The sequence below is a fragment of the Aphelocoma coerulescens genome, chromosome 2 (genome assembly GCF_041296385.1).
Source record: "Aphelocoma coerulescens isolate FSJ_1873_10779 chromosome 2, UR_Acoe_1.0, whole genome shotgun sequence".
Classification (NCBI taxonomy): domain Eukaryota; kingdom Metazoa; phylum Chordata; class Aves; order Passeriformes; family Corvidae; genus Aphelocoma; species Aphelocoma coerulescens.
In genome coordinates this window covers 118,962,134-118,975,365 of record NC_091015.1, presented here as the reverse complement: position 1 = coordinate 118,975,365, position 13,232 = coordinate 118,962,134, and the positions used below count along the sequence as shown (strand labels likewise).

Sequence of the window (13,232 nt, the reverse complement as noted above, 5' to 3'; positions counted from 1 at the left end):
AGCTATATAAACTTTAATCAAATACACTTAGAATGGATTAGATCCTAGTTACCAAAAATAATTATTTTTCCTTGTAAAGTTGACAATTTAATTAAAATAAAACACATTCACAATGTTTATAATTAATAGGATGTAAGACAGTGAAGAGTGATTCATGCAGATGAGAACTGGAAATGCAACATAAATGGAAATTAAAAATGTCTTCAGTTTTAATTATCTAGATTTAGCTTTTCTTTCCATTTCTTAATCTTTGACGTCAACATTTCAATATTCTTGTTAAATGTATTTTAACTAATTAGTTTAATGTAATTAAATTTGTTAAAATCACCCACAAATTGCAAGGCAGTTTAACTGAAAGCAATGGAAAGAAAACACCCTTGAAATCCATCATTGCTTCAGGCAACAGATAAGTTCCATTAACTCACAGTTACGTATTTTTATATTTAGTGTTAATGTTTTACTGAATTTTGGCACTTCAGTCAGTACCTGTAGTTAAGTCCAGGTCACTAACATGTTAGTAGCAACTCTAAAGTTAAAAACTTCATTTTTCTGTAGATGAGATCTGGACAACACCATTAGAAAAAAACCCTTATATTATTGTGATTCTTAAGGTGCCTAGATGATTTGTCTCCCTCCTACTGCTCCAGATAGTCCCTCAGGTTGGATTATGTGACCTATTCCGGGTGTCTCTGCAGGGGAGGCTCCAAAGCCGTGCTTACCTTTCAAAAGCAGGGAAGTGGTTAACCGAATCTTACCCAAGGGGTTACTCAATCTGATGCCAGTGGAAGTCATTCCAAGTTCTCGATTCAGGATTTAAAGAGACACCAGTGATGGATAAAGAAGGGCTAATATATGTTTCATTGCTTTAGTTAATAGAATACTTTACTAAATTAGGTAAATGACACTGGGGAATTTATTTATCTGCTTATTTTGTTTTGTTGTATGTAGAATCTAAATATGGGTTAGTTTTCAAATGCTGGCTGACAGAACTTGAAATCTAATGCTTTCTTTTGCATTTGAATGTGGGTGAATATAGTAAAATTGTTGGTTTAACTTCCTTTTCTGTAAATCACAGCCTTTATAATATGTTTCCATTTCCTTGGGGTATTTTAAAAATATCAGTGTCTATCTAGTTCTGATCTAGTTCTGTCTAGTTTAGCACATTGTTCTCTATTCAGATTGAATGACCTGGAGGTTGCAGATCCTGAAGATACCTGTCACCTCTTTTATTTTGTAATGATAACAAGTATAACTCCTTCCTTCACCTCCTTGTGAAACGCTCTGGATTTATATTTGCCATTTAGCGAAGCTTCACAATAAATGCTAAATTTATCTTCTTATATAATGATCCACTGTTCAGTTTGCTTTGTCCTTAAAGGATAATACAAAAGCTTATGATGGCATTTTTTCCCTCTTGACTCCTTACAGACACCAAGGACTTACTGTGCAGCTAACACAGAGGATTTAGAAGCTGTTATTCATTATGTGCACAGCTTGCACCCCTCAGCTCCATTCATGGCAGCAGGTGTTTCTATGGGCGGGTAAGGTTGTGTAACACAAGTCTCAGCTTAACTGTGGTCATAAAATAAGACTGATGTAGCCTGATTGTAAATTATTACTCTGGAATACTTGCATTACTGACTGAGCTGCAAGCAAGTTGGGTTTCTCTCCAAGAGTTAATATGCAGAAGACTTTTAGAAACTTCATATCTTGGAGGCTGTTTTGTCTGTGTCAGGGAAGGTAGAAATTGGCTAGCATTTAAAAATTGTGGGGGGAGGTAGAGAAAGACAGGAAACAGTGACAGGCAGATGGACAGCCAAGCAGGTAGGCAATACAGTCTTTGGAAAGTATGGAGGCTGCCTTTGGAACAGAGGGATATAAAATAGAATCTTGAGCTAATACACCATGTTTCATAGCAACCTCTGGCAATAACAAGATTTGTCTTCACTCTGTTTGCGTTCTGCAGTGTGTGGGTAGGTTAGGCTGGAAGAGGTGTGGATATCTGCTCTGTCTGGCTCAGAAGCAAGAAGTAGTATTGTTGTTCAAACCAGTATGGGTTGGTAGAGCATGTGGTATTAAGACTTGCTGTGTCCTGGCTTCTCTCCAGAAAGCACAGCTAGAACAGACAATGATAGCACAGTTTCTTAGGAAAAAAAAACCACTGCTAGAAGCTAGCAGAAATGTTCCAGCAGCCTCTTTAACAAAAATCATAGCAGAGGAGAATTTTCCTTAGAAATACTGCAGACACAGTGGTAAATTCCTGAGCCTTCCCTCTTCTCTAATAAATTGGGGCAGGGGGGGCAGATAAAGCCCATATATCTTGATATTAATATATATTACTATATATTGACATTAATCTATCAGTGACTTGTAGGAGCTTTGAGATAAATATATATTTGTTCAAGCAATAGAGTTATTGATAATGAAAAAAATAATTAACTTTGAAGCTTTTCAAATCAGGCCAGTCCTTTTCCATTCATGTTGCTGCAGCCTTTCAAAAGTGATAAGACAGTAGTCTGATGATGACATTGGCTGCCTCCTTCTGGAGCTTTGGTGCACTTCACCTGGTCCCACTGTCATGTCTGTGCTCAGTTTGCATAACTGGGCCCTAATTTGGACCCTAACTTGATCTTCTGCTGCCATTGTCCCAAACTCTGCCACTAGGCAAAGGGACTGGGTAGGCCTGAGAACAGACCTCAGCAGTAAAGACAGGGAAGACTGGTAGCCTCTGCTTTTTTGCAAATCTTTAGTCACTAGGTTCCCTGTTCTGTTGAATAGTGGTTCCAGGAGGGAAAAAGGCTGGTCAGCCTAACTTCAGTTCTTTGGGAAGATCCTCTGGGAGCTATTTCCAGGCATATGGGGAATAAGAAGGTGACTGTTTTCATCAAGGGCAAAACATGCCAAGGTGATCTGATTGCCTTCTATGATGAGATGACTGACTTCACTGATGAGGGGAAAGAAGAGGATGTTGTTTGTTCTGAAGATGTTGTTTGTTCTGAGGATGTTGTTTGTTCTGAGTCTTTCTTTGTACCAAAAGACTTGCAGAAGCCTTTCTTGCTGCAGAAACCTTTCTCTTGTTGTCTTGTACATCCTGTGCTTGTTCCAGCTCCAGCTGAACTTCAGTTTTCCTAACTGCATCCCTGCATGCTTGGGCAATGACTGTTTCTCCCAGGCAGACCACCCCTTGTCTACCTTAAGGATACTTCTTCCTTGAAATTGCTCAGAAGGGTTTTTTTTCTCCATGTGATCTTCTGCCTCTCTTGCTCAACTTCTTGCATATCAGAATGTATCACACTTGTGCTTTATGTTTGGTTATCCTTAAAGTCAAACAGGTCTCCCAGACCCCTTTGCTCATCAGGGCCATCTCATGTGGCATCCTGCAAACCAGATCCCTAAGCAAATGAAAGCCAACTCTCCAGAGTTGTAATTCTGCTGCTTACCTTACCCTCTTACTTTTGACCTTAAAAATCCACCACTGAATAATCTCAGTGGCCAAGACTGTTCTGCATCTTCTCATACGTGACGGGTTCTTCCTTACATATGAATAGCAGACCCATAGAATATTTTTCCTATTTAGGTCCTTGATTGTGTATCAAAATACTGTCCTCTACTCTCCAGAAATCTGGCCTGCTTGTGCCTTGCTGCAGCAGTTGATGCCAGGATGGCTACAATTCCCTGTGCCTGGCAATTATGAAGGGCTGAAGGTGTGGTAGAAGCTGGCAAATCTGTGACTAGTACAAAAGGCTAGATCAGCCCTTAGTGTCATTTCTGTCCTTGGCTTAACCTAGTTATGGTATCCAAAATACTGGCAAAGTCTGTTAGTATGGCACAGGGAATCTGCGTTGTGTTCCTGGCTTATATCTTACCAGTACTGCTGGGCAATTTTAGGCAAGGTGTTCCACCTTCCCCCTCCAATATGTTTTTAAAATCCTGAACCAAAACCAGAAAGCATATGCTTTTAGAATAGTCTCTAATCATCTACATGAGAACTGTTTCCATGCTTCAGAATTAATTGGAGCACTGCATGTTTAAAATTAAGCAGGAGCAAAGATGTCACAAGGGACATACTGCAAAAATCATCCACTTGTCTTAATCTTACAGTTTTTATCATCTGTTGCTTTTCAGAATTTTCTGAATAGCCAGATAATCTGTATAAGACACATTTGCCCCAGTTAAGAATTAAAATAGACATTCACATCACAGACATGTAAATGTAAATGAAAGACCACCTGTTCTGCTATCGTCAGTAGGTATTATTGTGGAAAGGGACTTTATTTTGGAGCATCAAGATTCCTAAGCCTTCTCTCGACTACATGTACTCTGTGAACTCTGTTTGAGAACTGCTTCTTCTATTACTGCAACTTTTTTTTGGTTTATTGGACTGCTGTCCTATGATCTGGTAGGTAGTGCAGAGGGATAAAGTCTCTGTGATAGCAGGCTGGCTCATAATGCCTTTGCTGAAGGTTGCTGTCTCCTGAAGTACAATAAACGAAGCCAAGATACAATGTGGCAATCCAGGGAGCTGTATTAACATTACTAATTAACTGTAGTGTTTTGTGTTAAAGACTTGGTATTAAAATACTCTGTAAACTTTGAGGTCTCAGGCAGTAAAGTAAGACTTAGATTCTGTCAGTATTTTTATTTTACTCTATTCCTGCTATTTTATTTTTTCTACATTTGAAGGGTAGATGCTTGTGAACTCCCCCTTTTTGTAACTCAAGTATACATTAGCAGTAGAGACTATAAGCTGCAATTGGTCAGAAAGACCATTTATTTGGGTCACAAGTTTGTTTCTGTAGTTTTATTCATTATCCAAGACTTCATTCTTCACATACTTCGTGTTAAAGAACAGCTGTGTTCTTTCTTGTGTGTGAGGTGAGGTAATGGCACTACCTTAATCTCAGAAGACTTCATAGTGAGGCAGGTGTGCCAGGGGCAGCTTGCATTTGTCAGGCATGCTGATCAGATTTATCACATCAGGAAGACCAAGAGCTTGTAAGACAGTAAAAGTTACTAACACTTGGGAATACCTGTTCCATGAGTAAGAATCACTTGACTTTTCCCTCCCTTTAGTGATCTAAGTAAGACTAGTACATCTCTGTTTCTAAATGCACTCCTACTCACACCCTACACAGCACACCCTGTTCGTCTCTGATAGTAGAGAGAGCAAGTAAACTTCATGAGTCATATGTTGATTATGTGTTGATTATCTTCTAGGTGTACTAGGCACAACTGTTGGACTCATATGAGAAACTATTGAAAAACAGACAAAAACACGGCTGACTGTTCTATTTACTCTAAATTGAAGCAAACAGTTTGATAGTATATATGTTTCTGTTTTTCATTTGTAGCATGCTTCTTTTAAATTACCTGGGCAAAGCTGGCAGAGACACTCCTTTAATGGCAGCTGCAATTTTCTCTGCGGGTTGGAATGTTTTTGAATCTGTAGAATCTCTGGAGAAGCCACTAAACTGGCTTCTTTTCAACTATTACTTGACCACTTGTCTACAATCCTCTATCAGCAGGTGAGTTGCCTTCAGAACTGTTTAGCAGGTGGAAGGATGTTAACATGAGATCCACAGCAGGTATAAAAATATTGGAAAAATTAATGCTGTAACAACTCTAATTGTTCTTTGTTAATTATTTGGTAAGTTTTGAAATCAAAGGGGTCTTTTCAAGAAAGTTTGTCATCAATATGACTAAATTTATCTGCTGCTTAAGGGACTCGCAGCAAGCCCAATGTTCTGTATTTATGGATGAAGTAAATGGATTTTTTAAATTTTTAGACTTGCACATACTGACTTTGAGTAGATTTCTATATATAATAATTGTTTTAAGTTGGTGTTGACTGCAAAAGCACAGAAAAGCCTAGCTCATCCTTGACTTTATAAAACCAGGCTGTATTTTGTATTCCCAAATATTAAGTTCTTTTATCTTTGGCATCTTTCTCGTGGCTTATGCAGATTTTTACCATACTTCTGGATGTGCCAACATATAGATGAACAATTATTCTGTTCTCGGATTCCAGACAGATTTTTAATATGACAGAAAATTAAAAGCAAGCATGTTAGACAGTTACTTCTATAAATGTATCTGTAAAGCAGAGAACTTCTATGTTTGTTTACATAACAAAAAAACAAGCCCTCTGATTTTTCTATCCTTCTTTATAGGCATCGACAAATGTTGGAGAAATTATTTGATATGGATCTTGTGATGAAGGTATGTGAAAATGTTACATCTGCTTGAGCTGGATGCTGTTTTCCAAATGCTGACATAGTTCCCTATTTGAATTCTGTACTTCAGGCTAGAACTGTTAGAGAATTCGATAAACAGTTCACTTCAGTCATGTTTGGCTACCGTTCAATTGATGATTACTATGAAGATGCTAGCCCATGTCGCAAGCTGAAGTCAGTAGGAATTCCAGTGTTATGTCTAAACTCTGTGGATGATGTTTTCTCACCAGCTCATGGTAAGTTTAGGCTTTTTAAAATGTATTTGTCTGTATATGCAGTCATTAAGACAAACTACATAGGTTTGAGAATAAACTCAGACCTATGTGTCAAAGTGTATTTAAATGTTACTTGCTGTAGGATCAAAATTCCATGGAGGGACCAGTCTTGCAGTTAAGTTTAAGACACATATAAAGCAGATGACGATGGAGAGATTTGATTAATCCAGAATGCAGAAGTATATGGGGTGACCTCATTAGGCATTAGTGGAGTCTTTACAGTCAAAAGAAAGAAATATGCACATTTAGGGTATGAGTTACCTTACTGTAAGGAAGATACCAGATGTAGTGCCCTCTCAGAAGCACCTGTTTCTGTTCACCAAGTATGAAGAGAACCCACAAAAAAAGGAACTTGGATTCAGATGTCTGGATGTAGACATTCAGAATTCAAACTGGAAACAAGTAGGGTTTTTTACTGCCATTCTTTAAGGCCCTACAAAGAATGTTTGGGAGTTGCTTATGTTTGAGATGATTTGAAATCCTGATCTGTTGATCTCAGTGCCACCTCCAGTGCCTGTAAATTAAAAGTAAGGAAAAAATCAAGTTAGATTAGTTACATCTAATCGTGTAGGCCAAAACCTTGGGCAGGGGAAGAGATATACACAAGGTGAGCTTCTAGAAGGAGGAATGTTGAAATTAGTAAGGAGCAGCAGTATCAGCTAAGTAACAGGCTGAAAACTCTGTTTTCCATTTTCTTTCTGTTTCATGCCAAACACATGATCATTATGAATATTTTGCTTTTCCTCTGAAGATCAAAACCCTGTTGCTAACTATCCTGAAAATATATGCTTGTTCCTGTGGTCTGTGTTTTCGTTATAGTTTCTGAGAAGAGAAGGAGAACAAAAGCTAATGTAGAGGAAAACCAGTAAAATGAACAGCTGGTTGAGGCAACAGTCTTCAGCAGTGAGCACCTGACACCTTTAAAAATGAAGTTTATACAACTGATTTATTTTAGGGAAGTTTTCTTCTGCCACCACAAGTGAAGTGAGATTCTTGCAGAATGAGTCATGAAACCAAAGTGAACAGGCAAACAGATTAGAACAACAAGCAGAAATTAAAGAATTGGAAGAGACTTTGTACAGTTTATCTGTGTGCAGATGTACAACACATACAGAAACATGCACACACGTTACTCTTTATAGTTCAAAGATCAGTTAGAGACAAATGTGACATGAAAAGGGCCGCTCCAGTAGAGTGCACTAGAAAAAGACAGTCTGATTTCTTCCTCTCTGGAACAAAAAGCATCCTGTGCTTTCATGGACAATGTAAAGAGATGACAGACACCTAGTATGAGGGAAAAGAATGGTCACTCTAGATTAGCCAAACTACCTATCCCTTACACTGGCCAAAACAGAGGCTTATAAAAGAAATAAGGTCTGAGTAAACACAGCAATATTATTCTAGAATACTGTATTAACCTTTAAAAAATTTGCAGTTCAAAGACTTTCTGAAACTGAGCTAATCCCTTTGTATTTACTAGCTTCTGTGGGACTTTTTTTTTTCCTTGAAATTGGACCCTGGACATGACTTTCCTCATATAATTGTAGGGAGGTCATCTGCTGTGCCATGTTTCTTTCACAGTAGCTGAGACAGGGAACAATGGCTTCACCTCTTTGTTTAGCACTAGCTTAACCACTTAGTTTGTGGTTTCTGCTCTAAAGTAATAACTGCGGCAGGGTCTACCTAGTTAGCATAGTGACAACAGCAGTAAACCAGTCAGTGTGCCTCACTCCCTGAAAGATTTGTTAACCTTTTCCAGCCTGTTATGACTGGAACTGGGACATTTTTTAGCTAGATGAAAGCTAGTGCAGATACTCCATCCTCTTTTTACCTCCAGCTCTCAAGAGCCAGCCATTGATCTGACCCTATGACATTCAATCTGAACACAAGAAAACATTTTGTTTTACTGCAAGAGCGGTCAAATGCTGGCATAGTTTGTGTGGTCTCCATCTACTGAGATACTCACGACATTACTGAACACAGCCCTGGAAGACCTGCTCTTGGTAACCCTGCCATGGCTGGACTAGATTATCTCAAGAGGTCTCTTACAGCCTCAGCAGTACTGTGATGTGTTGTTTGAGTACTCAAAAGATTGAGTCCCCTAGAGTACAGCTGTAGCAAATCTCTCCATCCTTGAAGCTGTTTTTAAAAAGTAACACAACTCTTTGTGAACAGTGGGATGGTTGGTTGTGTAAAATTAGGTATCAAAACTATTGTGACAATGCCTTAGAAGTCTTGAAGTGTATAGGGGGGCAAGGTAGAGCACCAGTACTTCTGAAACAAGAAGTGCTAAGTCTGTTGTAATGACTGTCAACTGTCTCTTGAAATTCTGACCCTAACCAGTCTTTCTCCATGAAGATATTTGGGTGGTTAGGCATTCATTTATTCCTTGTTCACAGAGTTAATGCTGTTAGCTGTAAACCCTTGTACTTGTGGAGACAAGTTTACCTCAGAAAGGGCCACCAGGACAATGTTGATTTACAGCTAACAGCACAACTCTGTTACATCTGTCTATCCTTGGCTCCTTTTTCATTTGTGCTGTGCACCCTCATTGGGAATGGTTGTGCTGGCAGGAGACACAGAGCACCCCAGTTCGCAGCCTGGGATTTATGTCTGCTGCCATTAGTTACTGGAGTTCATTCATCTTGACATTTCTGCGAGCTGTTTTATGTTAGCAAACAGAAAGGGCTGGTGTTACTCTTGGAGGTGACTTTATTCTGGCAACTGGCTTGTTTTTTTTGACTTAAAAATGTGTGGACACATGGAAGCCTGTGGCAACCAAAAGCAGTTCCCACTCACAACTGTATAATGGATTCAAAGCCACAAAATTCATACTCATCCAAACCCCAGCCTTTTATTGGCTTTGGGGACTGGTTATTTCATGCCTCATCTCTCCCAGTAATACCTACCAGCTTTTAAGCTACCTTCCAATTCTGTTGTAGATAGCTGTAGTTTCCAAGAGCTGGGAAACCAGCCTAGAAAAATCATCAGGGAGAGAGCCATGCCAGAATTCCTTTGTGTTTAAATAGTTTCCATAAAGCCAGGCACGTCTATCTTCCAGTAACAGAGCTTGAGGGATACAAAACCAAGTCTGCTTTGTCACTACACAATGTGGACCTAAAGAGACATTTCCCTTAAAAAGTGCAGATGCTGCCTCAGTTGCTTGTTGCCACCTGATCATTTCTTCTTACGTGCTTTTTGGTACACTTTGTACTTCCCAGCAGTTATTTTTAAATATATTGTGAAAATGTGCCATTTGATCTCAATCCAGTATTAGGAAGAAACAATCAATTTGCAGTCCTTCCCTAATGTTGCTGTTTAAAGTTCACAGAGCTTGGCAGCTGATGTATCTGTAGTTTAATTCTGGAATGCAATTCTCATATTGCATAATACTGACTAATGAAAACAAATGCTTTCTTCATTGCATGACACTTCTTTCACATAACTAATTTAAACAAGACACTGCTTCAGGAAATACGTAATAAAACCAAGTCAAGTCCTTGTATTTTTTAAATGTGAAAAATAAATCAGGAAGATGGGGTGATAGCATTCATTATCACTGTCACATTTAACTTCTCATCAGAAGTGGCATTTTTCTCTGAAGAGACTTTAAGCAGGGTATTAGGCATCTGACTTAAATTTCACTACACTAATGCTTAGCTAATTGCTGCTGGTGAGCATTGTGCTCGAGCTGGAAGCCTGCCCTTGGAGCTAGGTACCATGCCAGTTCCTTCCTGATCCACTGTGACAAATAAGCACATGTCTGAAGCTCAGTTATATATATTGTATTGAACTCTCTGAAGCTTTTCTGTCCCCCTGAATCCAAACTTCGAGTAATTGCTCTTAGGTGTTATTTTGCATCCTGTTATGTAAACAGCACAGTTGAATGAAGTTGTCAGGAGAGACCAAATGGCCAAAGAATGGCAAGACAGATAACAATTAGGTTAAAAGTTTAGGGAACAGAGAACTCAAGCAAACAATGGAATGTCTGACAGCAGTGACTTACCTATTTTTTTTCTTTTGTTTTTTAAAAAAAGAATAACTTCTTTTTGGCAAAGAATGTACAACAAATTGGTTTTGAATTAAGTAATTCTGCATACAAGTATTTACATTGTGGTTCTGTGATCACAAATCACAGGTCTGTGCTTGCTGGATCAAACAGCAGTACAGATTTGGTCAATAAAAACTGAACTAGAAGGTTACACGTGGACAAAAATGAACAGTGGTATCTTTTGGCATGCCATCCTATCTCCTAGAATACATCACATCCAGTGCTCCATTCATCTGTCCTTTACATTGCAAAATTTGCTCTGTTGCATTGTGGTTTTATTTATTGGATGGCTAACAGTCCCTAGAAACAGCCTTAGAAAAGTACCACACCACTGCCAAGCATCATTTGCATTTTGGCACTGAGGAGCAACACAACATATTCAATTCTCTTCCAAGAACCTGTAGAGCAAGAAACTCTGCTGGGGAGGAGATACTTGGACAAACAGGGGGAAATTCAGGATGGTGAAGATGACATTTGTAAAGACCTGCATGTGGCTTGCACCTTACCAGGTGTGGAAAATAACCAGCATCCTAGTGCAGGACTGGTAAGCTTCTAGGAAAGAGCCACTGTAGCTGTTCAGAGGCAGGCAGCACACGGCACCCACTACAGTATTTCCAGCCAGTTTGGGAATGAATGACCACCAGCAAATTGATGTGGGAGCTATGATTACACTGGCAACCTCTGAATGACAGGTATGCAGAGGTCACAGGGAGATTGGCCTGTAAGGGCTTCCCCAGCTAGGTTGGAGGAGTAGAGGAGACATTTATTATGATCTCCCTTTTAATCCCCCAGCAAAGCAGTTTCTTACAGGAAAGGACATTCTCCCTACACATTCACACTAGTCTGCTGAAGTGAATGACTGTCATGTTTTTGCACGTTTTAGCTAGCGAAGAGGTATGTTCAGGCCAGTTAATAGCTGATCCTGAATCGGTTAGGATTGATGGAGTTCTCATGCCTGTCTCTGATTCTTGGAGGTCAAATCTGTCTCTCCTCACATATTCTTCCCCATACTCTTGCACAGGAGCCTATTTATTAGTCCCCTCAGACAGAGGGGACTTATAAATGACCAGGTAGACAGCTGCAGAATGGATGTGGAAAGTGTGATTCATTGCCTGAAGCAGGCATGGGGTTTGTGTCTGATCCCCACTTCTCTCTTGGGATTCTGTTTAACATGGATCACAGGCTACTGGGGGGAAGAGGAACAGATCACTTGGTACAGATAAGTGGGCAAATTCCTATGCAGTCGGCAGAAGCTGACATGAATTGCAGCCACTCTCTGTACATGGCAATGTGTTCATCCACAGAATCCAAGAGAGGCAGATCGGAGACTGCTGAGCAGATTAACTCAGGCAAAACTCCAGACAAGTGCTTGCTGAGTCTGAAAATCATGCATGTGTTTGATTGCAAGAAATAACACATTGTTTTCTGCATCTCGTGTTCTCAGTGTGTGCTATTCCTCAGTCTAGGCTTCTACATCATTGACTTCTTAGTCTGGCCTCAGTACTGCTTTAAAAGGCCCAGATCCTGCATACAGTATTTTCAAATTTCCAACTGAACAAAGGAAAAGCCAAGGACTTCTTGCAGAGACTGTTAGAAGCACGGTTTCTTCCTCCTAGTAAAGAATCAGAATCACTTAGTAAATGCTGGAAGCTATAAACTACTTAAGAGGCATGCAATTCTGAAAGGAGGGAAAGTGTGGAAGAAATGGATAGCACTGAGTAGCAAAGAACCTCCTATATTCGGCAAGAGAACCCCCATTGCCCTCTGGAGCTCAGTCCATGCTCCCCCAGGGCATGGTCAGGTACCTCATGTTACAGGCAGGGAGCTTGTGACACACCTTCACAAAAGACACTAACCCAGCTTTGCAGGCATTGGTCTTGCTTCCGTGCTGAGGCCCTGGAGTGGAACAGAGCACGTCATTCAGGCACGGCTCGTAGGGACCTCTGAGGCACAGACTGCTCCCCTGGCTCCACAGGTCCAGTGCTTCTGCCCTGATCTATTTTAAGTTGCACAGCTGTTCGCCACAATCATTGCACTCAAGTTCTCCTGTGACTTGCTCTGGCTGGGGGTCATTTTTTGGCTAAGCAAAGAGCTACTCTGTGCTCTTACTATGGTTGCTGAAAATGAAGGCAAAGCAGCATCTCAAGGACACAGCTATGAGTCTGCCAGCATCCAAGTGAAAGTAAGGAGCACATCTCTATGAAGAAGGTAGTAATATGCAGAGATAGGGACTATTCAAGGATAATGACCTTTGAGATAGCAAATGTATAAAGGGGTAAAGGAACAGACTCCTAGAAATTGGAATGAGTGGAAGGTGTCTCTGAAGGAAGTGCAGTTAGAAAGGGATGTGAACAACTGAACTCCCCCAAAATTGAACCTGATTCAAAAATACTTTAAAGTAAATGATGAAGTAATAAAACTCTTGTGAATGACTTGCTGCTTTGTGTTGTAGGGACAAGGCATTTTTAGTTGAGCAGTGTATGACTTAAAATCAGCTTTATTGTCATAACCTTTTTTAGATAACACAGTGAAACTACTACTACTCCTTTCTTTCAGGACAAAGTATTTTTCTTTTGCTGTTGCTTTTTCTCTCAATCCTGAATAATCAAAAATCTGTATGATTTTTTTTTCCCATTTCATAAAGTTTCTTACTTGAAAACTGGAACTTTGAAA

At 39.7% G+C, this 13,232-nt stretch overlaps 1 protein-coding gene across 5 annotated transcripts in view; it reads left to right on the top strand.

The window, feature by feature from the left end:
• ABHD3 (abhydrolase domain containing 3, phospholipase) overlaps positions 1 to 13,232 on the top strand; it is a 29,154-nt gene that overhangs the window by 8,143 nt on the left and 7,779 nt on the right. For all 5 annotated transcript variants that reach the window (XM_069004593.1, XM_069004596.1, XM_069004595.1 and 2 more), the window contains exons 5-8: positions 1,429 to 1,541; positions 5,352 to 5,525; positions 6,171 to 6,219; positions 6,304 to 6,469. In XM_069004593.1, coding sequence (XP_068860694.1) covers positions 1,429 to 1,541; positions 5,352 to 5,525; positions 6,171 to 6,219; positions 6,304 to 6,469 — 502 coding nt within the window. The remainder of the gene's footprint in view (positions 1 to 1,428; positions 1,542 to 5,351; positions 5,526 to 6,170; positions 6,220 to 6,303; positions 6,470 to 13,232) is intronic.